Source organism: Anas acuta, chromosome 23, assembly GCF_963932015.1.
Source record: "Anas acuta chromosome 23, bAnaAcu1.1, whole genome shotgun sequence".
NCBI classification, from domain to species: domain Eukaryota; kingdom Metazoa; phylum Chordata; class Aves; order Anseriformes; family Anatidae; genus Anas; species Anas acuta.
Window position 1 is genome coordinate 3983619 of NC_089001.1, and position 26305 is coordinate 4009923.

The following is a 26305-nucleotide window of genomic DNA, read 5'->3' on the forward strand; positions in this document are numbered from 1 at the left end:
TCTTGGTGCACCAGCTTTGGGAAGCTGAACACGGGGATGGCTGCAGAGACACCAAACCCTTCCTGCAGCAGTCGAGAGCTCTTCCCTCTGCAAATCTCAGCTACCACCTCCGAGGGACACAGCCTGCCAGGGTGCTGCTTTGGGAGAGGCCACATCCCTCCCTCCCTCCCCACACCGATATTTCCCTGATGTTCTGCAGGTGCTGCTCACACAGCCCCTGATGCATTAAACACCCAACGGCAGGCAGGTGAGACAATAAAGACGTAAGACCGTGTAGAAAACAGCTCGTGTATTTATTTTCTTGCTACAACAGGTCACCTCCCAGGCAATTCTAGATGGCAACAAGCTTTTTACATCTTCCTGGGTGCCTCACTTGCCAAGTGCCCGTCACAGTTTTACAGTTTCATTGCTAGCGAGATCAAGAAAGAGATAATTTATTGGCCATTTGTCTGGACAATCACCAACGCAGCTCTCACTCAATTTGGGGCTTGTTACAGCATCCCTTCAATGTAAGAAAGCACATGCTTTGGATGGCCTGTGCCCAGATGCATGCAAATTTATGCAAACACATGCAAATATGCCTGCTCTTTTGTCAGAGGATGTTGGCAGGTTCGTCGACGTGATGTAGTGAGAAGCAGTAGCAAAACAGCAAGGAGGAGGGCTGGGGAAGTCAGAAGATCTCTAATCAGGATACCTGCCTTTCTTAAGAGCTTTTGTTCAAGCAGTTGTTTGAACAGACCGGGTTTGCTCGACCCACAAGACCTTACAACCCTCGTCTCTTTGAGTTAGCCAGATCAAGGAAATCGCTGCAGTGATTTGAGAGATTTGCCCTTCGCCTCATTGTTCAGCCCTGTTAGAAGAAAAATAACTTGTGCAAGACTAAGAAAGCAGCAAAATTCAGAACGTGCACTGGAGATGAGGCACCCTCCGTGCAAGGGTTACCAAAACACAGCTTTCCCTCCCTGGAGGCATTTACCTCCACTCCTGCTGACCCGGCAGAGACACCGCTGCCAGCTGATTGCACAGCAATTTACAAATCATTTCACAGAAAGAATAAGAGTTCACTAACATGCCCCCTTAGGCAGGAGTGGGAACAGGACAGCACTGGCCACGTTGCCCTCTGACCCTCTGGGCAGCCCCACGTGCCTTAAAGGTTTTCTGCCCTGTCCCCCCAGAAGCTGCTGCAGACCCCAGGGAAGGCTCCGTCTCCAGCACAAGCTTTATCTCTGGGGAGAGCTGAGCTTCTTGCCCTGAGGTGCTCTCACAACATTATTCTTTGCCATGCTGGGGTCGGATCAGACTCTCAGAGGCATCCCGTCCCCAGGAACCTCTCCGGAGCCACACGGATATGTGCTGCTCAGAACCTGCCCCAGGCGCTCACACTTCAGGCATCTGCTTTCCTTTTCCTTTCTCGGGGTGGGGCGAGGAGCAGTGGCAGCTGATTCAGCTTTCTTCCAAAGTGCTGAGAAACGGGATAGCAGCAGCTTGCAGGAACCCTCTCCTGGAGGCCTTGAGCTCAGACGCCTGCTCTTCAGGGGGGACACGGCCGTGCCATGCCGTGGAAAGCTCCCCGGGCTAGCTTGACCTCCTCCATCCAGTCCTTTCCCTCCCTCAGGTTCAGGATTCCCAGGCTAGCAGGAGCAACCGAGGTAATTGCACATCACAAAGGCTTCAGCATTTCACCCGGTACCTCCGTACAGGAGCTAAGGGAGGCACAGGGTGAGCGTGCCTTGGAGCAGCATTTCTCAACCTTTTACAGCCAAAGGACCACCTTGTGCTCTGCCACCAAGCCAAAGAGTGGCCACGCTCCAAATGTTTGTTAATTTATGTAACGGGGTTATTGCAAACTAAACTTCTCAACCATTTCCAATTTTATCTCTGGGTATCTTACGTGCTACTCACGGTCCCCAGGCCACAGGTTGAGAAATGCTGTCGTCCCACTCGGGGTTGAAGATTTTAGGGGCACAGACACGTCGATTAACCGTCCTCACAGGGGTTTTTAAGAGGCTTTCTGCGATCAGGTGAAGTGGAAACCATTCCAGAAAGAGCAGGCAACCTAGGACCTGGCATTTCGGCGGCAGGAAATAAATGCAGATGCAATTTTCCCTTTCTTCAGCAAATGCCTGATCTGCCAAAAAAATGTAAAAGTTTATAGTGTACCAGGTGAAACTGGGGGGGGTGCACACATGGGCTGCGTGCAGACACCCAGATGCACATACACACACACTTACATACATGTATAGGAATACATACACACATATAAACATTTTGAAGACTAAAATGAGCTCCAGGAGCCATTTCAGGCCCGTAGGCATGAAACTAGCTGCTGATGCCCACTTTGGGCTCCTTGATTGGGGATTTGGTGAAGTGGCAGCCCCCAGCCCACACCACCACAACCTCAGGCCCACCTCACACAGCTCGGCCAGGACATGCCCTCAGTTTCCCTGGGGACGTACCTGGTCCCCGGCCTTCCCAGGAGGAGCCATGTGGATCGGCTGATCGTTGTCCAAGTTTCGGATGCTCGGGTCCGCCCCGTGGTCGAGGAGCAGCTGGATGATCTCCTTCTGGTTCCTGTGGCAGTGCAGGGCAGCTGCCATGTGCAGAGCTGTGTTGCCGTGAGCCTGATGCAAGGGGAGAAGAAGAACAAGTAAGAGAAACCTTCTGAGAAGCTGTGCCACCTGCTTACAACTGCCCTGGGCCAACAAGCAGCCCCGTACCAGCTCCTGCATCCCCATGCATCCCCTTTGACCGTGCGAGCCCCCGATGTCCCCAGACCCCTGAAACTACCCAGAGCTGCTCCGGGAGGTGCCAGGCAAGGCTGAGGAGCAGCAGCCGTGTCCCCGCATGGCCCTGTGCCCCAGGCCAGCTGCAGAGCCACCAGAGGGTGCAGGGCACCCCGCGGGGGCTGCAGCTGGGGCACCCCAAACGCACGCCCCTGCCCACTGGGGTATGACCCCTAACGGCTCTAAGCAAGGAGGAGCTCGCATGCAGACGCAGGAGGCGAGGTATTTTTAGTTATTTTTAGTCTGCACCAGGTCTCGCTGCAGCAGCTGCGTGTTTTTTCCTCTCCGAGGTGATCACACGTTTCTTGTTGCCCTGGGAAGGGCTGCGCCCAACCTGCGCCCACAGTGCTGAAAGGGGTGCCTGGGGGTCCAGGGTCTGCTTCCCAGAGAGGTGGGGGGACGTGGAAATACCAAGCAAAACAGGACATTAGGATGGAAACCTTAACAACTATTCTCAGTCAAGGCATTTTTACAAGCCCTGAACAGGCAGATCCTTGTCAATTTTACCATCCCATAAAGTCCAGGGATAGTTTACAAACTCTTTATAGGATTTCTTATTAAAAAGGAAACATCTATTTTACTTTTTTTTTTTTTTTTGCCACATCTTTGTGGCAGAAGCATTTGATGGCTTCCAAATCCAGGCACGAGGCTAAGAAACCTCTAAGGGCAACCTGGCAATGCCTGATCTTTGAGCCTCTCCACTGACTTTAATGGGCCTTACGTGAGACAACAGCTCAGGAATTGAATTTGGAACGAAACAACCACAGCAAGCAGAGGGTGAGCCAGGGAAGCCAACACACAGCGTCCCTGATTTCTTCTTGTCATACTTGGAAGAGCTAAAACGCCAGGATGGGGACCGGCCAGCCTCGCTGTTACATTTCTCACTGTCCCAGGCATCTCAGCAACAAGACTGGAGACTCCAAGCGATGCTATCGCAGCAGGGAGCTCTCACAGGACTGCGATCAAGAGACAAGAGCAGCCTCCCACGGACAAGATAGCACCTGCCTAGAGGGTCTTCAGAGATACAGCAGGAATGTAGTGAAAGACAGAGCAAGGCCTTTCACCTCTCAGAATAGCAAAACCCCAGTGCAATTACCCCCACACAAAGCAAAACATGTTTCCTCTCCTCCAGCCCAACAGAAATCTGTAGGGGGAAAAAAACAAACGTGAAGCTGCCCAGTTTCTGCTTCCCAGTAAAAACTGTGTCAGCAGCAAATATTTGATGCCTCTCTGTTGGACACAGGCCTGTGGATGCTCCAGGGACTGCAAGGCTGAGAGCCTGCGAAATTCTTGAAATGCAAAGCAAAGGCACTGCCCGCTCGCTGCTTATGGCCCCTCCGAGAGGAGAGGTCCCCGATGCACAGCCCTCAACAGCCGTCCCTCGGTGTTGTTTTGCTGCCAGCAGCACGACATTGCATCACTGCAGATCTGTTTTCTCAGCCCAGCATAATGAAGTTCGGGCTCCTTCTCGAGTAACCACTTCCCACTCCCTCTCTTCCCTGCCTAGCTGCTCTCCTTCTGTCAGCTCTTGCTGCTGGCAGAGGTGCCTGCGTTTCACGGCAATTCCAGCACATTTCCAGGTGAGGTGCCTATTGACTGGAAAATGCAGTTTCAGGGCATAAAAAAGAAAAAAAAGCTCAGAAGCATGAGCTGTTGTTCTTTTCCCTCTAGAAAAATGAGTACAGGAAGAGTGTGTCTGGTTTCTGCAGGACCCCAAAGATCCCCCGATGGCTCCACGTGCTTGCAGCCTCCCACTGCAGGCAGCTCGGTGCTCTCAGCACCTCCTCTGCCCAGACACTGGCACACAGACCCTGTCCAGGCAGCTCCTGACTCACCTTGCTGTTGACAAAATCCCTGGATTTGAAAGCGTTCAGCTCCAGGAAGTACCTAAGCAGGGAGATGTTGGCATCCTGGACTGTGTAATGCAGAACTGTCTTGTTGCTTTTCACGTCCTAATTACAGACAGCGAAACAAAGCACAATGAACAGGACGTTAAAGCCATTATGTAAACCCAGCAGAAAGGCCTCCAGGCCAGCTCTGCAGCTCAGGGGCAGCACCGAGGCGCCTCCTTCCCTGCAGCACCCACCCGAATCCCCAGCCTTTGGCTCAGGCTGTGGGGAAGCAACCCCAAAAGGCAGGAGCTGACCCTGCAACCAGTCCCTTGCAAGGGAAACAGGCTTGCTCCTTCTGCCAGCAGTCCATCCTCCTCCAATTTGGTATTTTGAGTGCAGCACGAGTGTCAGAGTTCATACAAACGAACAGCACGGGGGTGACTGAGGGACAGACAGAAGCGATTCCCTACCCGGCTGTAGATGGAGGCTCCTGCCTGCACCAGGAGCTGGATGCAGCTCTCCAGCTCCTCGCTCTGGTGCTGGAGACCTTCCTGCTGCTCCTTCGTCACCCCTGGGTGCCCCTGCTCCCGCAGCAGGGCGTTGTGGGCCAGGACAGCACAGTGCAGGGGGGTATGGCCTGGAAAACAGGGAGGGAGGGAGGTGACGACAGCCCCAGAGACAATGATGGAAAGAGGGGACATAAGGGCTTGCAGGGACAACGTATTTAAGTGTATTCTTAAGGCCCTAGATCCTTCTCTGTTCCCTGATTATTATTTTTTTTACCATCACGATAAAATATTTGTGCAAAGAGTCTCACCTTCAAAATTCTTCATTTCTAAATCAAGAGGAAAACCGAGTGACAGTATAACCTAGAAGTGACAGAGAAATGGGAAAGGAGAATTTTAGTTCAGCAGAACATTGTCCAGGCTAAAAGCAGTTAGAACTAGCAGCAGCAGGGAGGGGGGTGGATGATCATATTTGCTAGGTCTCTAAAATCCATCAAAGTATGAGATCCTGTTAGATCCTATTAGATTCTCAACCCCTAGTAGTAAAACTCAGCTCAAGGGTTTTAGTCTCCCCACTTTCACCCTGGATTAAGCAAATGTATGCCTTCATCACACCAATTCGTATTTCTTCTGAGTTATCCTTGGCAAGGATAAATGAAAATCTCTCCCTGATACGTACAGTAAAACTTGATTACCTAAAAGTTTGCTGACAGTGGAAATTCTCAGGCTGGGTTTGCTTTTCATTATTAATTTTTTAATGTGCGGCAGGCTGAAGCTGCAGCTTGTTACAGTGGCAAAAACTTGAAATCTCTAACTTAAGAACCTTATGGATCTGGTGGGACGTGGCCAGGTCGCTCCTCGTCTAAATTATTACAGAGCAGCACTTTTTGCTCTTGAGTGAATCAAGCGAGCTGCTCGCATTGCAGCATCTTGGCTGAGGATGCAGCGCCGTGACTCATCCAGAGCCTCGGCAAGTTGGACAAGGTGCAGGAGGATTATCCAGGAACGTTAGGGCTTGTGCTCTCTTATCATAACAACAATATAATATATCCAGCTCAAATATTGACAAGTAGCTTTGGGCTGCCTGATGATTAGAGATTAGATGCTTAAGCCATTAGAAAACAAAACAAAACAAAAGAAACCCTGTAGCACTGCATGGCTTTGACCCCAGCGAGAAGCAAAGCTGTGTGTATTTTTCCTTGTTCTCTCTCATTCCCTTTCACAGGTATTAAAGAAAAAAAAAAAAAAAAAGATGCTTTTCTACCATAAGGCACTCCGGGAGGCATTGATGGAATCATCTGAATGTAAAACACTTGTCCCCATTGAGCGAAACACCTGTTTTCCAAGGAACCCATGACGTTACACATTAACTGCCTGCTCGGGCTTCGGTGCAGCATGTGTGCAAGGCAGAGCTCATGAATGCTGGAGCAAACCGCCAGCATGCCAGGGGACCTGCAGCACCTCCAGCGACACCTTCCTCATCCTCAGAGGACCCCGTGCCCCGTGCCCAGCCCGCAGGTAAACCCCTCTGCAGCCCTGGGGCTGCCATGAGGCTCTGCAATGGGGCTGCCAGCAAGCAGCCCTGACACGAATCAAGGCAGTCGCATTTTCTTAATGCTATTTTATGGCTAAAAACTACACAATGAAAAGACACACTCCAATATGCTTAGCTGTGCTGTGTAATCCCTCCCAAAAATGCCCACAGTGCCTTTTCTACTGTGCCAAATTCCTCTTTGGGGCTATCAGAGCCCAGCTGGCACACTGCTTAGGTTTAGACCCTGTCCATGGAAAGATCTGGGGGGCTCTAAGGGTTACTCAGGATGATCATGGTCATGTGTATGTCTCTCCCTCTGGTCAGATAGCTTGTGAAAGCTCTAGAAGATTCTGTCTGTACAGGAGCATCTGGTTTCTCCCATGCCCTGGCAAATCTTCCAGAACGACTCCTGGCTTTGCTTTAAATGTGAAAAATGTGCCCTATTATGTCCCTGCTCTGGCTCTGTCTTCACATCTGCTCTTCCTTCAGCTGCTTTGAACCCGGACACGGTTTGTTGCTCGCCTCTGGCTGGCACTGGACCCGCAGAGAGGGTTTTGGCCTGGCATTAGTGCTTCTTCTCCCCACACCCCACAGCTGCCTGCAGCCCCTGGGGACCCTGCTCCAACACAGGCAGCAGGGCGCAAGCACAGCCCACTGTGCCTGGCCCCATCAGCAGACTGAGAGCCGTGGTGTGCAAAAAGAACTTATTCCCCCCCAATTAAGCTGGAGCTATTCCCTCCATAACAGGAGCTGATGTTAGCTGTGAGCATAATCCTAAAACAGGAATATCCTAGGAAGATAATCCCTAACACAGTGATGGAAGGAGAGACTTCTGTGTGTCTTCGTTGCTTGCTGACACCTGAGATTGTTATTTAAAGACACTGCTATTGAGGCTTTAATGTAGGTTTATACTGCTAGCAATTAAAACCAAAAGAGCTTTTCCTACCTGCAGGACCTGGGCGTACCCGTACGTTGCAGCGAGATGCAAGGCTGACTGCCCCTTGTTGTCTACAGCACTGACATCTGCTCCTGTCTGGATCAAATCATAGACAATAGCTGGCTGCCTGGCCGTGACAGCCACCAGCAGAGGAGTCTGAAAATAGCACAGCAGATAAACTGTGAGAGTCTAGAAGCAGAAGCATCATTAAAAAAAAAAAAAAAAAAGAGAGAGAGAGAGAGAGAGAAAGGGAGAGGCAGACTGGGTTGAATGCTATCTAGAAGGCCAAAGGTGCACAAGCCAAAGATTGCTCGCAGGCAGATTCTGAATGCCATGTACCAGGACCCATGGTATCAGAGCAGAGGGGACATTTCTCAGCTCCTCAGAGCTCCCTCTAGTGTGCTGCAGCCCTCATTTGGCTGACAACCCGAGCCCAGCATTTGCAGAACATTATTTATGCCAGGTGCAGCACTGCTGGCATAAACCTTCAGCCTCAGAGACTGCTGCCAACGTGCTGGCATCTTCCAGGGCCAGTGTTATCTTAGATCACTCTGTGGCTGAAAAGCCATAATGCCCATCCTCATCCCACCTAACCTGCAGAATCTGCCAGGGGCACCTCAGCAAGGCACGTCACTGCCCCAGGCTTCCTCTGCACTACAGAGGGGCCGAGGTGGATTTTTTGTGGCATCGCTTTCCTCCCAGGCATGCAAAGTCTGTGCCCATCCCAAACGCTGCTGCTTGCAGGAGAAGATGGTGTGCGTTACCTTTCCTCGGTGCTCTTTGGCATCAAGTCTTCGCAGCTCTTTCATGCGCTCTGCAGCTGCCAAGGCAAACGCCCTCATACCTTTAGCTGCATAAATATGTAGAATTCTAAGACAGTAAATAAAGACACTGATCACTGCTTGGCCCTGGGAGCAAACGGCTTTACAGGGTATCATTGCTGCTTTGGGGGGTTTGTACCCAGAGGGCCCCAAAACCATGCCGTAAGCCCCAAGGGCTCGACACTGAAATCACCCACTCCCCGGGAAAGGGCTTCCTACCTCGAAATAAATGCTGCTTTCAAGAGCCCTTAGCACTCCTGAGCTTGGACACGCTGTCTCCTTCCCACTTCAGCGCTTTTGTGTGAGATTTGCCCCTGTGCCAGGGGGTTCCTGAGTCCTCCCCAAAGCCCTGTGCTGGGGCCCAGCGTGCTGTATCACATACCCCAATTGGTTTGGGGTGATGTGCCGGTAATATCTCACCACCCAGAGGTGCAAACAGCCCTTTCCCATCAGGGTATTTGTAAACTGAGCCAGTTAAACTCTATTAAAACTGCCGTTGGGTGGACCAGGTCCTTACCTTGCGCATAAGACACAGAGCTGTCACGTCCCATAGCAGTGACAGGCTCAATGGTGATGTGACAATGTGGGAAATGCTACGGCTGGTGCTGCAGAGCACTGCACAGAGCTACGTGCCACTTCCACCCCTCCACGGCCCATTTCCAGGGCACCGGGCACGCCTGGCAGCACGGGGAGCTGTGCACTTCCCCTCTGCCCAGGGGAAAACAGTGGGTGACTGCTTGGGGTGATTCCCCCAGGGGTGATTTCGTAGCCCAGAACCATACCTTACAACTTTGGGAAGTAGAAAGGCAGCTCTCTGGCTGGTCTAGAGCTTTCGGTCAAGCTCAGCATCAGTTCTGACTGCACGCTCACATCCCCAGGGACACCGAGGGAGGGGAACAGGGATCAAACTACCACCCGAGCAGCAGGAGTGCTCGTGTGAGTAATGACTACGTGAGCAAATACTGCTTCCAAGCCACACCGGGACCATGGGGTTCCTCTTTAGTCTGCCTTGATGTGCAAAATGAGCAGAAAGCCCAGCAGCTGATCTGTGGCTCTAACCTCTGCGTAGTTGTTGAACTGACTAACTGCTGAACCAATGCTGGGTTATGCTTTTGGACAGGAAATAAAACACTCTAGGCATGTGAAAGTTACCGTAGATCTTTATTGGCAAAGATTTTGTCTTTTTCTAAACCAGAACAACCCAGAAAGAAATTCTGAAACAGTTTGTCTTTGTTTTATATCCACACACAGAATTTACATACATTGAAGTGAAAGAAATTTAAAAGCAATCTTAGCAACCACAGGCTTGGTTCACAGCTGCATTACCCCAGCTTTACCTACTGAACGTCTCTGTGCTCATAAAGCTGGAGTAACCAGTGGTGAACCAAGCTCCTTCTGATTAATTTCTTTGCTGGGTTTTTCTGCAAATGTAAGCCACTAATGACAATGCGCCTCAACTACTGCTATTTCCAAATGACTTTACGATCACTTACATGATCTATTGCTCGTGTCTAGCAGATTTGTTAATATTAAACAATGAAATATGCTTACAAGTCCTCAAGACTTTTGTTGTGAGCTTGCAAACCTCACTCAGGCATAAACTGTAAAGTTACTTGAAATACTGCCTGGGTGGGAAGCGGAGTGCTGGGCACCAGGTAATAAACAGTGCAATAAATTATTTTGCATAGTCTTGCAAACACTAAAATCACCTACGGATCCTGGGCTTTAGAAAGCAGAAAAACCCAGAGAAATTGTGTTCATCAGTCAAGACTCCCTCATTTTTAAAGGAAACAATAAACGAAGTTAACCGGGGGTACATCTCCTGCGAGTCTGTTTGTTTGTGGCATGGCACTCCTGAACATCAGCAATAATATTTACAGTTGCGTCAGAGGAAAAGGTAAAGCTGCTCATTCTCCAGGAAAGAAAACCAGAAAGCCATAAAGCAAACGTGTGCACCTGTGAACCTGGGAAACTACAGCGGAGAAACTTTCCGTAGCGGTAAGGCACAAGAGAGGTCACTGAGGTCCCCTGTCTCAGCACATCACCAACTTCACGCTCAAATGCTACAGAAGAAATGAAAGCATTGCCAGCTAACAGTAATGCCATGAATTTGTTGTTAGACCGAAGGCCAGATTTTGGGAGACCCTGTCTTAATCATCTCCTGACATCGGGCCATGTCTTGCAATCCTGACTCAGGCAGAGCTCCCGGTGAGTTCAGTGGGCCCAGGACCTGTCTGTTGGATTTGACCAGGACTCCAAAGCACTGCCCCACACCTACGTGTCTGTCTCGCACTTACACACAAGGTGAGACCTTCAAGTTTCACCTTCTGGTGAAACCAAACGTTTCACCTGGCCCACTTTGGGTTGCTCTGTGCACAGGGCTGTCCAGCTGCACTGACACTCAGATCAACTGCGTTGGCATCTTCAGACCGATGCATCTATCTGCATCAGTGCACCAAATGTTCCCTTCGTATTTTCTGGTTTTCCAAAGGGACAATTCAACTTAGACAAGAAAAATCTCTGTTTAGGCCCCCAAAATATTTTCTAGTTGCCTAAATGAGGAAGAGGTTCCTTCATGGACAGGGCGAAGACACATAGAAGGCATTACACTGAGCTCTAGAAAGCAGTCCTCTGAAAAAGGCCTTGGAAATAATAATTAGAGGTGAGGTACCCTCACCAAACACTACAGCTGGCCATGGCTACACTACGGGTTATTGATTTTCGGCCGTGCCCTGTGCCTGAGGATGAAAGTCACCTCGTGCTGAGGCTGAGCACAAGAACTATGCAGCTTGGAAGCCTGCCTGGGAGAGGCGGCAGGAGCTGTGACAGCACAGACATCTCGTGCTGGGCCCCAGGACAAAGCGAGTTTCACTCCACGCACGTGCTAGAGGTGGACAACAAAATCCCAAGCCAAGTTCCCACCCCCACCCTCCCCGCCTGCTTTCCTCTCTACTCAAAACTCGCCCTGACGCCAAGGGGAGCATTGAGTAAGCGAGGATCAGGCCCCAGATGTGCAACTTAAAGCCCTTCAACAGAGAGAGCGTGGTTTAAAACATACGTATCATTGTCTTCGTCTTCTAGGAGCAGCTTCTCAATGGGCAGCGTGCCGATGACCCGTCGGGCGTCCTCCAGCTCCTGGGGGGCCGGCTCGGGGATGGAGATGGGCAAGGGCACAAACTGGGGCCCAGGGAGCGTGGAAGAAGCCGGCTGGTACTGCAGGGTGGAGGCCGGCAGCGCGGAGAGAGGCTGTGCCCACGGGAAGTACGTGAGGGGTGGCTGCTGCTCCGCCACCTCCAGCTGCGGCACCACGGCCGGGGTGGCACTTCGGGGCTGTTGGAGTGGGAGAGAAATTAAACGAGATCAAGCAATCGGTTAGGTGGGGCAGGGGGAGGACGCAAAACGAGGTGAAGGATGCTCGGTCTCACTTTTAACATCCCTTTTTCCTGTCCCTCTGGGCAAAGCTTCACACCAGCGTGACAGTTTTCCCACGCGGGCTCCCATGAGAGCGGTGGCTGTGGGTGTCCCAGGTGCTTGCGAGCAGCAGCTCACCCTCACGGCAAGTTCCCTCGAGCTTTCTGTTCCCGCTCCCACCCTCAGGGTAAGCCCATGAGACAGCTACACCCTGTGCTGACAGCACCTCTTGCGAGGCAAACCCATGGGCACAAGAGTTGCTGCCATAGGGCTGAAGGAGGTTAATTCAAATTCAAAATTTTCCTGCTCCACCCAGTGGATGCTTCCTAGAATTCCATTTACTTTGTTAAAAGTTTGGAATTAAACAGCAAAAAATCCCCTGAAAACCACTCAGATCTCTGGAGAGACTGCATCCCAAGTACTTGCCCAGACGACAGCATTTATCAGCTATTGAGTAAACCCAGTCAGAACAACTGCTTTCTCAGCAATTGCAAATCCAAGCTGAAATACACCTCCCCAAATTGGAATTGATGACAACAGTAAAAGCAACACATCTGATATTCCCCTACAGTAAATAACTGTTGGCAGAGCTGAACAAACTCAGGGCAGTGGCAGCCCTGCTGCTGACGTGATGGGAGAGGGCTCATTTCCCAGGACAACAGCATGAACAGGCTGTGTGTTAATGACACAGAAAGTGCTGCAGGAGCACTCCAGAGAGCTGGAGAAATGGCAGTGGGGTCTCTGATTTCAATACAACTGCAGCTTTTTGTCCTCAAACCACTCCAATGCCCAGCTCAGTACAGAAGGGCCTACGCATAACAGCTCCGTGGCATGGATGCAAGAACAAATGACATTACAATAACTAAGTGACACTAATTACATCCTAAACACCCCGTGACATTTCTTGGAAGGTGGGGCCTTGGCCATCATTTATAGCTAGGGATGTTGGACTTACTGCAAAATTGGTGATCAGTGGCTGCGAGGTGTAAGTCAGAACAGACGAGGGTCCGACCAGCGTGTAACTGGGACACATGGGCTGCACGTACATGTCGGCGCTGTACGGACAGCTGACTGCTTCGTGGGACACGTAGTCAGGGTAAGGGGTCCACTGGGTTAAAGGCTGCAGGGATGTGGGAGAGGGCTGGGAGAGCCAGCCGGAACAGAGAGCTCCTTCGTCTGTCACAGGCAGCGCGGGGGCTGCACCGTCCATATCGGCACAAGGCTGGCCTGAAAAACAGGAGAGGATCGCAACTCAGTCCAGGGTGGCTTTCCCTACAGCAGTGCTGACAAACACTGAGAAAGGCAGGAAATCATTACCCATTGGTGAATAGGAAGGGAGCGTCTGATGGGGCAAAACAACCTAGAAAAGAAAAACATCCAGGGATTAAAACTGTAAGCATTAAATTCAGGCCCTTCTCAGAAGGGCTGAGTGTGCTTAAATCCCAAGCCACCTTCTGTTCCTAGGAATTAGATCCTGCCAAGTGCAAAGCACTTTCCTCCTTCAACTAACTCAAAGATGATTGAAGCTGTTCAGCACCTTAAAGGTGAAAACATATTTATTTTATTTGCATTAAAAGGATTTATAATATTTAATTGAAAATCTGTTTAGTGGTATCTCCAGGTAACGTGAGGCTCCACTACCTCCAAGATTTCTTTCATTAATGAAGTGTTGCCAGCTGGTGCCAGGGCTGGTCAATCATTTAGCTACCAAAGAAAAAATTTCCTCCTGAGTTTGTTTCTTCTCCTACCGTTGTAGCTGCTGTGGTACTGGTGTTGTGAACATTTCCCCGTTTCCTTTTCAATAGCTCCTTCACTGGCTCTTTGACGCGGACACCTTGGTAGGGGCGAGGCTGCGGTTGTTGTTCTGGAGCAGAAGCTGAAAAAAAAAAAAAAAAAAAAAAAAAGATGCAGGTGACATTTATTTTCCCTTCCTGCCACTCAAAAGGCCAAAATCCCCATGGCAGCCCCTTGTCTGCAGGGTGCTCTCAACACGGCAGTGTACGTGCACATTTCTTAGCTCGTGATGTCTTTTTGCCAACAGATGAAGTCCGAGGTCTCCTCTCTGCCTCTGCTGCTGCGATCACACAGATGGATCACGAGGACAACCCAACCTGAATTAAGTAAGCTTGCAGTTCCTTCCAGCTGTGAATTGGCTGCAGGAATACTGAGGGATTCAGCCCCTTTGTTGCCAGAGAGCATTGAGAAAGCAGAAGAGCTGGGGACGGTCTGGAAGCAGCCTGCGGTGTCCCCACCGCACAGGCAGGTGTTGCCATGGTCTGCAGGAGCTGGGCCCCATCAGGTGCAGGGTGTGATGAACACGCTCTGATAATAAATAGCTGCATCACTCTAGACGTTTATGAAAGCCGGGGAGGATGTAGTGCACAGAAAGGGGATCACTTGCTCTGCAGAGGATAATGCTGCATTCCTAAAAGTGATGGCTATTAATAAACCCACACACCTCTACGTGGACACATTTCTTACACGTGTGAAACAGGAGAGTGGTAGTGGTGAGCCACACGCTCCGAAGGGACATGCAAAAGGGTGTCCCTCTTTACAAGTTATCAACTAGCAGATTAAAATAAATAAGAGAGGGGCAATGAACAATCACTGCTATTCCTCAAACTGCCTCTAGACTGAACCTTTCATTCTGCTGTCTTCAGCGAGGTTGCAGTGTGTTCATTTTGATTTTCCACTTTATTTTTTTTTCCCCTTAACTCCTGAGCACGATATTCTGATTTCTTCAGGCTTCTGCCAAAAATAGCTCACTTGTTTTATTCCTCCTGAGACTTCACTTTTGTGTATCTGCTTTACATTGCTTCAGTGCCACAGACTGGCTGCGCAGTGATTTACATCCACTTGAAGGACAGCTCAGACTGACTTTATCTGACAGGCACATAATAACGATCGGTCAGCAGATACCCAGCATATTAAATAACCTAAACGCTGGCCAAGTAGATGCATAAATGAGTAGACAGTAGACATTCAAGAGAAATACTTAATGGTTGCTGCTTAGAAGCAAGATACAAACACAACCAAACCAGAGAAGCACCCTCATTTCGAAAGCCATTTAACCCATCACTAGTTTGATGACTGTACAGCTATTTTTTGGGAGCACCGGGTGTACCTGTGCCATCCTGGAGCAGAGTCATGCCTCTGCTCCACACAGAGCTGTGCTGTGCAGGTTTGTGGCCTGGCCAGCTGGGCCAGCACACAGCTTCATGGACAGCTGTACTGACAGCACCTCTCAGACCTCGATTTGAAAAGTAAAGCCCAGAGCCAGCTAAAAAGCCCTATCGCAAAGCCCTGCGGCAATGAAAGCAGAGGAAGCCCAGTTCTTCGTCAGCCGGTATTATTGAGCCATATTTTACATCAAGTATTCGGAGGCAGTTAATAGCAGGAGGCCAGAGGATAAAAAAGCTCAGGAAGGCCCCTTGTTTGTAAAACCACCGATAGCAGGACTCGCTACCTGCCCCTTTTAACTGCACTTTGATTTGTAAACACGCTGCTTGATAAGTCCCCATTCCTAAGGATCGCAACAGGCCTTTGGTCTACGAAGTGCAGCTGGATATCCGGCTCAAACCTTCAAATTCAAGCCTAATTCCACCCCAGAAGTATTTATTCTATTTTTCTGATTAAGATGTGGATGCTTTGCAGCACAGAACAAGAGGAATCGCTTTAATTCTGATCATCTCCTCCAGTTACATGCAGTCATATGCACACTTAGATATTTCTTTAACGCCTTCCTGGAGGGCGAAAAACTGAGTCTAAATACAAATATTGCAAGTGAACCCCCAAATATTTAACAGAATAAACTTTTCTGCTTTACTTTCTTCCAGAAATGAAGTACTTACTTCCCTTCAACTGTGCCGTACTGTTGAGTTTGCTCTTTCTGCCTCACTACATACCACTTAATCATGAAATCTTGAAAGGCCATTATAAATACCTTCGGTAGCAGATAACCCTACAATTATGTGTTGAACTGTTTTCTTTGTTTGTATGCTAAAATATGTTTAAGCATATTGGGAAAATTCCACGCTTTAAAGCAGTAGCTGGAGGAGATGGCATTTCAGCCTCTGCATGAGCTGCATTTGCTTTCTCTGGACATTCCTTGTGGGACTTCATCTTGGGTTGGTTGCAGTCTCATAGAGCTTGTGGCTTTGGAAAAGCAGTGAGCAAAGGGAATGAAGGTCACTAATTCTGCACACGGGAATTCGCAAGGGTTTTTAACACAGCTCACATTTTGCTTTTTAAATTTTAATTGATATTAATTTCTCTGAGTGCTAATGAAGACAGTGCTAAAAAGTGCTGTGACATGAGCTGTACTGATAGCTCTGAGAATGAGCTCAGGAGGTCTGAAATGAAGACCATCCTGAAGGTGCTTTCCTGGTCCTATAAGGGATTTATTTACGTTTGGAAATGATTTATCTGTACTTTACTGAGAACATTTCAGAGTCAGACGATGCTACTGCTGTTTATGCTGAGCAAAACCATCGACTCTGCCAAAGCAAATAGGAGCTGCAGTGCAGCCTGCACGGGAGGCAGAAGCGTCCCTCTCGGGCACTGTCCCGTCCCTGAGTCATCGCACTGACTGCAGAGAGCCTCCTTGCAGAGTTAGGGTGGGGAGGGATGGCAGTTTCTGGCTCCAGGTTTGGGGGATGGGGAAGAAGAAATTTACTGTAAAAGCTGACAAATATACCTATTCAGAGTTTCCGGTGTAAGCAGAGTAACCAAAAAAAAAAAAAAAAAAGAGAGAAAAAAGAAAAAAACCAAAGTCTGCAGAACATATTTCGGTTCCCCCCAAGCTGACCTCCAGAAATAAAAATAATGCTAGCACAGCTGCTTTTCCACTGTTAAGTGTGTACCATGTCTGAGTATTACAGAAGAACCACAGCAAAATGACTTTGGGCTTCAGTGGACAATTTCTCATACAGCCAAAGAAATGTGATCTTTTAAAAATAAAGACATTTTGCGAAATAATAACCATTACAACAACCTTATAAAGAATGTACCTGGATTTAGTATTCCTCAACTTCTTACACCAGGGTTGGCATAAACTATTTTGCCTGTCTTGAACTGACTCGCATTAAAACCAGACGGGTACATTGTTATTTAAGTTATGAGCTGCGAATGCACCAACATCCGCATGCCCAGGTTCCATTCCGACAAATAAACAGCACCATTGTGTTTCGGTGCTCAAGTGCATGCTGTGCTCTGGCTTCTTTTACACTTTGTGCACCACAAAACAGCCGCATGCCCTCCCTGACAGGCACCAGGGTTCGCTTTGCAACCGCTCTCTGAAGCTGGAGCAGTACAAAGCATCAGGAGTGGAGAAAAAAGAGGGCGAATTTAATGCAGCCAGTAGGAAGCTTTGCAATAGTTTCTATGTGTAAATATGTTTTAGTTCATTGCAATGCTTTTGTCAGGCCGCCTTACAAATCCACGGTGTGTGCACATGCTCAGGCTCCTTTCATCAGCGTTATCTCTCGCTGTATTTGCTGAACATCGACAAAAGCCTAGCACAAACCCTGAAGACTTCTGAGTAATCCTTCAAAGTGGCTGGATAACACTGCAGCTAATGAGAAGTTCCATACCACAGCAGTCCCCCAGCTCTATGTACCAAGAGACAAGAGCAAAAGTCCTCAGTGATGGTTGGAGCCAGACCCCTGTGCCACCCAGCCTCTCGATCCAGCCTCTGCAGAGAGAAGCCTGCAGGGTGCCCCTTTCAGTGGGCTCTGGCTGAGGATCTGACAACTGCATTGGTGTTGTTATTAATGTCAATACACTTCTCCCTCCAAATATTCTTAAAATTGGTTTGCACCTAGAAGAAAACGGAATTTTGTCCTGTGGGGCCAGCTCGTGCTGCATGCAGCAGGCACGGCCAACAGGGACCTTGCTGCTGGCCTTTTGGGGAACAGCTCCAGCCCCAGCTCATGGGCTGACAGGAGCTTCAGCAAGGCACTGTACAATACTTGCCCAAGGTGAGTAAAAAGCTGAGCAGGTTAGTGCTTTGGGCAGTAATTCTACAAACTCTGGCCTTCAGTTGCCTGCACGTTGGAGAACATAACCAAAACGTGTCCCATAGCATCAAGAGCACCTATGTTCAGACACAGGCTTTTAAAAGATGTCTTCTTCTAAATAACATCCAGGAAATGTTGGTCTGAGTAAAAGATCAGATAGAGAAAGCGTGCAAAGACATTGCCAAACAATTAAACCAAGCACCTTCAAAACGCTTCTTCCTCTACATTTGTATTTAACCATTGCCGAAATTGGAGGGAGGATAATGGCAAGCAGCTGTTGGAAGGCTACAAACATTGAAGCGTGACAAGTTTCAGATCACTAAACCTATTAGCACCGCTGGCCTTCACACCCCTGTGAACTGCAGATCAGTTTAAACCTTTCAAACAAGTCAGAGCCATTTCCCATCAGGCCAATTTTCAGTTTGAAATACACTGCTAATCTTCCAGGGCTTGCATGACTGCCTGCCTGCCGCAGCAAGCGACGCACTTGCCACTGCCTCAGAAGATTTACTTTTTCTTTGCTCACACACTGGTGTGTGATAAGCTTATCAATTGATCAGAGTTACCAGCGCAAATAGTTTTCTCTTTTCCTCTTTCACCCCCAACATAATAAAATATTGAAAAGAAACACAATAGAAATCTTTTTTCTTATTTACAGTAGCATCAGAAAGCAAACAGTTACCCTTGGATAACAAGAAAAAATTAGATTTCAATTAACAGGCTAGCGATTTTCTGACTTCGATCTCGAAGAGCAAATTACATAAGGCAGCTGCTGACACTTTTATTGTACACTGTGAACTTTGGATAATAAAAAGAAAAAAAAAGTGGCTTGGCTTTGGATACACTACTTGGATGCTTTGACTGCAATCAAACAAAACCGTTTTAGAATAAGACACCAATGCCCATTTAGCAATATTTAAGTGAGGGACTAAAAGTTGCATTGTATTTGTCTACATTTTATATTTAATTCAGACAAAGAATCCTTCAAAGATACTTTAAAAATATTTCAAAGTATTAATCTAATAATATTATTTTGAATCTGTTGCTTTGGAAATGAATCATGTGATCAGAGCTGACAGCAGAACTGAAACGGCTGCTTTTATGGTATTGATAATGTTCCAAAGTACATCATGGAGCACAGTGAAAAGTATTTTCCTTTGATAAAACGCAGCTCCTAGCGGCTAGCCAGGCAATCCCTCCTGTGTGTGTTATTTAACCAGCTCCCCTTGTATCGACGTGCAGCCTACCTGACTGTGCACAGCCGCAGACCAAGGAGAAGCCAGGAAACCTACGTGCAGTTCCTAGTGCTGCCAGGATCCCTCTACAAGGCTGAAAGGGTCACCGAGAGGTAGATCCCCATGCTGGTCGGCTGCCCAAGGGGATGTGCGTTATACAAGTGGTAAAAGCACTTTCCAGTGGTTCTAAAACTCCTGGTAAAGCAGGGTCTGTAATTCTTAGGCAGTCAGATTCCCTTTGAAAACTCAGATTGTCACAAACCTATACAACCAGGAGAAAACCAGCCCTTAGCCCGTTTGGCTTTCCTGGCTCCTGTAGCAGCACCCTGCCAGGCCCCCCAGGGGTATTTTGGCACTGCAGTGCATGGCCCAAAGGCTCCAGCTCCACGCACAACCCCCATACCTGTTCATGCAAAGGAGAAAATGGTTCAATATTTGTTCAGGTCTCCGTGCTCCCTCGAGCACAGCCACCCAGCTGGGAGGCTTACAGTGCACTGGAGAATGAGGCTTCCCTTGTTACGGCCAGCGAAGACCACCCATCTTCATTTGCTCACTAATTAAATGGTTTCCTACAATGTATCACCAGAAGTAGGAAAATAAAATAGCGACCCTTCTTTGTCTTGGCTTGGTGATAAGTCCAGGGCAGGGAACCAAAGCACAGAAACCCCTTGAACTGCCCAGGATCCCGGATGGCAGCCAGACAAGGAGTCACCCAGACGAAAGGATCTTCACTTCACCTTCATCGCTAGCCCTCAGCATCCTCCAGGGCGTGTCCCTGTCCTAACCGACCAGAGCAGTCAAGAGTGAAGTTCCCTGAAGTGACCCACCTGCAGCCCCATGCCTTTTCCTGCACCTTGAAAGGGAAACAAAAAGCAGGGTTATTGCTACTAAGACCCATTTTAGAGATGTGTTGGTGCTAACAGATCTGGGAGGTGAGTAGGTACCAGGGGGGAACGACTAACAGACCTCTTTGGACAGCACTGAGATTGAATAACCTGCAAACTGTTCTCAGATACATAACCATGCGTGCATTGCCAAATAAATCACAGAACAATATATACAAAAATATTTATCTGTATTGCATTCGATTATGTTGCATTATTATCTTGTCAATGGCTTTTCCCTCTGAAATGACACGTCTCAGGACCCCATGCTCACATGTCATCGTGCATTCAAAGGGCTGAGCACAGAGCACTTTGGGTATATGACACATCCCAGACCTCCTTTGAAGTGTTACTGTTTTATTTTTTTAGACAGCCCTGACAAGGAGAACTGAGCCAGAGTGGTTTTGTCACACTAAGGGTGGGTATTTCAAAAAAGATGTAGTTAAATGCAAAGCACTAAGCAAACATCTGATCGGAGAATGTGCTCTATGCTAACCAGAAGGACTCGGAGCAAGAGCAGAAGAGACAAGCAATGGTTCATTGCTCAGCATAAGGAAATGAACTCGGGAGGGTTCTTAGCATAATTAAATCAATAGACTAAATATTTCACCTGCTTACCAACAACTCGGCACAGCATTTGGCCCGTTCTCTCTCTGCCCAGTTACACAGCACTGAACCCACCGAAGTGAAGCAGATTGGTCTGACCGTGGTGTATTTCAGCATTATGCCCAGCACCTTTATTTTCAGATGTTTATCTGCAGCTGGAAGATCTCCAAGACTAAAATTAATTATGGATCCTCGCAGATCCATAGGCCGTTGTCCCTACTTGGGTCACTGTTGTAAGCAAAGCGTGTGTTTGCACAGGGTCCTCCTGAAGCAGCTCTCCTTCCTTCACACCTCCAGAAAACCTAAGTCAGGGGGCACCGTGCAGAGCCTACCTTCTGCTCCAACACAAGGAAGATGTTGCGGATTGGCAAATAAACACAACTTTGTATTTTTTCCACCTGGATAGAATCAAAATCATGGGGACGCTTGGGAACCCGTATGAAAGGGTGGTTAATCATCCCTGCTGCTTCAGGTCTCCTGAGTGAAACAGAGCTTCCAAGCGCCCAGTAGAGGTGGCTGCGTTGGCCATGTAGTGGCAAGGCTACTAAAAATGATTGGTTTCAGAATAAGAGAACCCCTGCTACAAAGGGGAAGCTGAGATAGACAGAAAGTGTCTTAACCATAAGTCTCACCCGCACGTCCCAATTCCTCCCAGCCCATAATACTCTTTCCATTTTAGTAATGCAAGCTTTCCATTTAATTGCTTATGTGGTCATTCATAGAGCCTGACACCTGCTTTGTAAGGCATGGATGGACTCAACTTTTGTACTATCCATCTTTCCCACTGGGGCTTTACCAAAATTAAGCCTCACAAGACGCAACATATTGCAGTTTCACCTCTCAGTCTCATTTTCTGATACTTTCAGAAGAGGTGTATAGAGCCCGACATCTGTTGCGGGCAGAAAAAGGCTTCAGGGACTTAAAAAGCATTTGGGAAGAGGTTCTCAAAGGTCCACCTTGACATATCTCGGTTGCAGGGGAATCCAAGCAGTCGGTGGGACAGCTACGTAGCTGAACACCTGCCTCGTCTGCACAAGTCCCGCTGGAGCTCACGAAGAGCCGAGTGTCCAAAGCATTTTACCTTCACCAAAAACACCTCCAAAATGTGAAACGCTTTGAGAATTTCAACCTGCTTGCCTACCCTCTCATAACAGAAATCATTTGCATGGAAAGCACGCTCGTCGTGTCTCCAAAACACAACACGAGGTAACTTTCTGCATAAAGACACACGAGGGAAGAGAAGCCCACGGCGCCGTGCCTTCGAAATTTCCCAGCTCTGCGTGGCGGCGCGGCGGGCCGGCTTCCATTCAGCAGAATCCTGCCAAAAAAGCTGGGAAGCCCCTACCAGTCACTTCGCTCCTGCCGTGGGAGGGGATGCTTTCGGGCCGAGAGCCTCTCTGGGGTTTTGCTGAGCGGAAGCTCAGGGCCCCGCTCCTGCAGAGCGGTGCAGCGTGCCGTGACCCCGCGGGAAGGATTTCCAGCGTGCAGGAGCAGCCATGCGAGGCTCCCCGGAGGACGAGGGCCATGCGAGGGCCACAGCAGCTGGGGGCAATGCTCACCAGCGGGCCTGCTGCCCCTGCAGGGCTTTCCACAGACAGTTCCCCTCCAGGAGGTGCCGGCGAGAAATGCCCTCCGAGGGGACACCTATTTAAATCAGCCTTCTTGTGTCACTCCGGTTTTCAGTTGGTTTGAGTTTCTGTTCTTTGGTTGCTTTGTTTTCGCTTGCTGGGGAAAAGCATGGAAATGACAGCACTCTTTTGAAACCTGTTGTGCCAAAGGACAGTTTTAATCCTTACCAAGGCATCCTGGAAGAACTTCTATTGAGTCTCCTTTCGTGCAGGTACAGATGGAGCAAAGATTTCTGCCCCGACATTTACACTGAGGCTGGCACTGCCTGTGAGCTGAGCTGCAATTACAGCTCTGGCTGGGTAACCAGCTCTGCACAGCTAAGGCAGGAGCAGGTCAGCATCCAGCAGGCCCTTTGCTCCCTCCAGCACCATAACAGTACCCAACCTACATGGATCTGACATTCCCTACTCATCTTGTTGATTAAAATATGGTGTTTAAGCACGTAAAGCTGGACTTACTGATTGCTGTTTTCACATCCAGCCTCCTCCAGAAACCAGGGACATACTCCAGGATTTGCAAAGAAGTTTTTGGACGTTATATGCCCAACTCCAGTTGATTTTCACTGACGCTTGTTTGTGCCTCCCTTTGTTTTTCTTTTGGTTCAATTCGTCCAGCATCCCAGAACCCCAATGGGATAATTTCTCTTTTACTTGTTCACCTGTGGGTCCTACACCTACGAGCTATGCCCCTGTCCCGTGGTTACTGCATAAAGCAGCAGCTTGAAGCCCAGAGAAGTCACTCACCTGCTGGTGAGCACTGCCAGACCCTGACATCTGTGCCTACAAGTGCATACCTAGGTGTGAGCCTGGGGCACATTTACCTGGCTCTTCAGCCACACGGTACCACAGGTCTGCAAACAGTTGCTCTTGCAAGGGATAAAGCCATCTGTTTCTAGACTGAACATGGGATGCTCCATCCAATACGTGGGGAAAGCTTCACCCACACCTCAGAAGCTACCTGCGGACTTATTGCCCATCTCTCCGGGATGCCCTTTTGCTAAAATACACAAATATCTCATTTAAAGACTAAGTATAATGAAACTCCCTCCGCGGCAGAGGAAAGCTCTCCCTATCTCCTAGGTGGGGAGCAGAGCAGGGCAGCATTTTTACGCTATGACATTAGCCCAGGGCTCATGCAAGCAGACAGCAAGCTCCCTGGGCACCCAGACTGCCTTTTTATTAACTGAAGTCTCGAGCAAGCCAATGGCTTGCATGTGGGCACTGGGACTTGGTGTGGTCCCAGGTGGTTTGAGCCAGGTGGCGCAGGAAACTTGAGGCCACAGCTGGTCACACTGCCAGAGACCATAGGAGCACCAGAGAGACCACATGCAGACTCACAGAGCTACTGAGAAACCTGACTTCCACCGAAACTGCTGAGACCTGGCACGTGAATACCTGCAGGGGCCTGAGCAATCTGCCTGCAGTCGCACAGGGAGTCTCCAGTGGAGTGGGTAACTGAAGTCAAAGTCATTACCAATGGTACAGGAAAGAAGCAAGATAGTTTAATGCCAGAAAAGCAATCCCGTCTTTACGTTTAGCTAAAAAAACCACTAAAGGTCCATGAGACTGAGGAAGCCCAACCATGCCATGACACAGCAGACAAAGACAGCAAAGACCAACAGCGGAGTCACCTAGACAGCCACCTACAGAAATTTCCCCTCGGCTCTGTCTGATGTCGTAGTAAACACACGGCCAGGCTGATCTAGCAAGCAGCCCAGGAGCCAGAGACAAGTCTGGCTGCTTCATCTGACTGACGTGAAAAGGCTTTCATCAGCAATAGAAGCCAAGCCTAGGCAGCTGGGGTGTCTCATGCAGTCTTTCAAAACAGCAGAAAGCAGTGCTGGAACAGCAGGCTCTGGTCTTGAGAAGCTCAGAGGGCACAAGGGGACAGGCAGGTATGGGCAGCTGTTGTCTGGAAACTCTCACAGGGGAGATGGCTGACTTCAAAATACGGGGATTTTATCTCCTCTGATGCAGGCTTGTAATTTCTGCTTACCTTTGAAAGCACTGCATGTATCAAAGAAACAATGCAAAGGAAAAATATCGTATTTTACCAATTTGGTTCTACCTAAGACATCACTTTGTTAGTATTGCTTCGTCATTGCAGTAAAGAAAAAAAAAACACACAGAAGACTTATACACCTCTCAGATGGAAGATAACATCTGTATCTAATCATCTTGCAGTATGTTCCACATCATATACCTACCGATTCTGAAAACAGCCCAAGATAATAGGAAACAAGGTGTGTTGCCATAGCGCTCCCACTCGCTGCTTAATACTTGTCAGACAAATTGAAATGTGATTGAATAAGCACTCAGAGCTTCTTAATTCTGGATGTTAGACTGTACAATGTCATTTCACAAATAGATATCTGAGCTTCCAGTTTTCAAAGGAAAAACGTAACAGAAGTACATAGCAGAGAAACCTGGCTTTATAGTTAATAAGCTCAGAACAACACGCACAGTAAACCCATCGCTGGATAATTACAGGTTATTATATAAAGGAGAAGAATATTAATGTTAGTTCCATATTAGATAAGTCAATGGCAAATGTTTAAGAAATAAGCTTCTTCTGCTCAGATATATTATATATATATTATTTATATTCAAGGTTAACTGAACAGCATGGTGAAGTGCAAAGGACGGCGGCAGGGCTGCAGAAAGGCACATCTACAGATCCACGCAGTGAGAGCGAGAGTTGCACAAACAGGGCAAACACCTACCTGTATCAGGATCGGTAAACTACTCGAGCAAAGGTGGGCCAAGAGGTGTAAAATTATCTTGAAAACAAGAAAACTGATTTCCTGTAAACTCATAACTGTATTGCCTTCAACTGCATCGCTCTTTAGCTTTATTATTAGTTGAAAAAAAAAAAAAGTACATATCAAAAAAGACACAGAAATAAGATTTCTCACAGGTTTCACTTTTAAAAAGGAAAATTCTCTGGTATGTAACCACTATAACCTTTGATATAATACCTGCATCCTGTTATTGTTTTTATGAATCATAGTCTTCCACTTGATTCATAATGACGAATGCCAACAAAGCAGCGATGCTGCCCTGTCTTAATATCCCTGCTGGAAAATTAGCATCATGCCTTCTCATTTGCCTCTCTTGAGACACGCCGCTCTTCAAGAGTACTGTCTCCCGTGCTATGCTAATGCTCACTTATCCACTACAATCTTCATCTTTTACCGCAGTTAGGAAAAACAAAGGCAATCAGAGCTCACTTACATTTTTGCCAGTGCATATTCTGTGGCAGGACGGAGTCTTTTTTTCTCTTTGATGAAGACAGTTGGGCTTTCTAATGGCTAACGTGTGTTTGACTCCTTTACGGGGGATGTGATAACTGACTGTCAGGATGTTTCTTTCAGCTTTTTAAAAGCCCCGTGTTCCCGCTGAAGTCTGTGATGTCATCACATCCTCCAACCACAACCACTTCTATATTTTCCCTTGCTCTGTGTTGTTCTTCATGACGCTGAACAGTTCCTCCAAGACCAGGGCGCTCTGGAAGATATTATGCATAAAACGGCACTTGCTATCACCAAAATTTATTTAAACAAACAATCAAGCCTGGAACCTGCCTCTCGTGGGGTTTTTGCCGGAGATTTTTAAAAAAAACAGGTCAAAGGGTTGCGCAGCAGAAAAAGCACAAGGGGCTTTTAAAAGGATTGTGACCGTCTGTGGCACCAAGAACGGCCTCGTCTCACGTTGGACCGCACTCTCTGCTTCAGATGGCATAACTACAGGCTCCAGACACCTCAGCGAGCCCAAACCTTTACGTACGCCAGGTCTGCATGGCCCTTTAAATGCTCAACACTTCTAAAATACAAAACTTGTGTGTTTGCCCCTGCCTTATGAGAATCTCAACTCCCTGGGGCCACTAAATTTGAACTTATGAGGAAACACCTGTAAACACTTCAAGCCTCATTAAACGAGGACGTCCTTCATTTAAAAAAGAAACCCCTTTTTTTTTTCTGTTTTGTTTTTATCAAAATATGACGCTTCCTACTAGGGAAGAGCCGGCCCTTCCAAAGCAGCTTGTGGAGATAAAGGGAGGCCGAGAGACTTGGCATAGGCGCTCAAGTAAGTTCTTAACATTAATCATAAC

At 48.3% G+C, this 26305-nt stretch overlaps 1 protein-coding gene across 6 annotated transcripts in view; it reads right to left on the bottom strand.

The window, feature by feature from the left end:
- Nucleotides 1-274: 274 nt before the first annotated feature.
- POU2AF1 (POU class 2 homeobox associating factor 1) overlaps nucleotides 275-26305 on the bottom strand; it is a 79109-nt gene continuing 53078 nt past the window's right edge. For 2 of the 6 annotated variants that reach the window (XM_068659212.1, XM_068659213.1), the window contains exons 4-15: nucleotides 25429-25701; nucleotides 13573-13700; nucleotides 13142-13184; nucleotides 12780-13051; nucleotides 11472-11743; nucleotides 8357-8462; nucleotides 7602-7748; nucleotides 5433-5484; nucleotides 5086-5252; nucleotides 4619-4735; nucleotides 2457-2621; nucleotides 275-2128 (exon numbers count right to left, since the gene is read on the bottom strand). In XM_068659212.1, coding sequence (XP_068515313.1) covers nucleotides 2057-2128; nucleotides 2457-2621; nucleotides 4619-4735; nucleotides 5086-5252; nucleotides 5433-5484; nucleotides 7602-7748; nucleotides 8357-8462; nucleotides 11472-11743; nucleotides 12780-13051; nucleotides 13142-13184; nucleotides 13573-13700; nucleotides 25429-25444 — 1557 coding nt within the window. In that variant the 5' untranslated portion in view covers nucleotides 25445-25701 and the 3' untranslated portion in view covers nucleotides 275-2056. Of the gene's footprint in view, nucleotides 2129-2456; nucleotides 2622-4618; nucleotides 4736-5085; nucleotides 5253-5432; nucleotides 5485-7601; nucleotides 7749-8356; nucleotides 8463-9555; nucleotides 11744-12779; nucleotides 13052-13141; nucleotides 13185-13572; nucleotides 13701-24917; nucleotides 25358-25428; nucleotides 25702-26305 lie in introns of those variants that run through there. The other 4 variants (XM_068659214.1, XM_068659216.1, XM_068659215.1 and 1 more) reach the window with 4 other exon arrangements.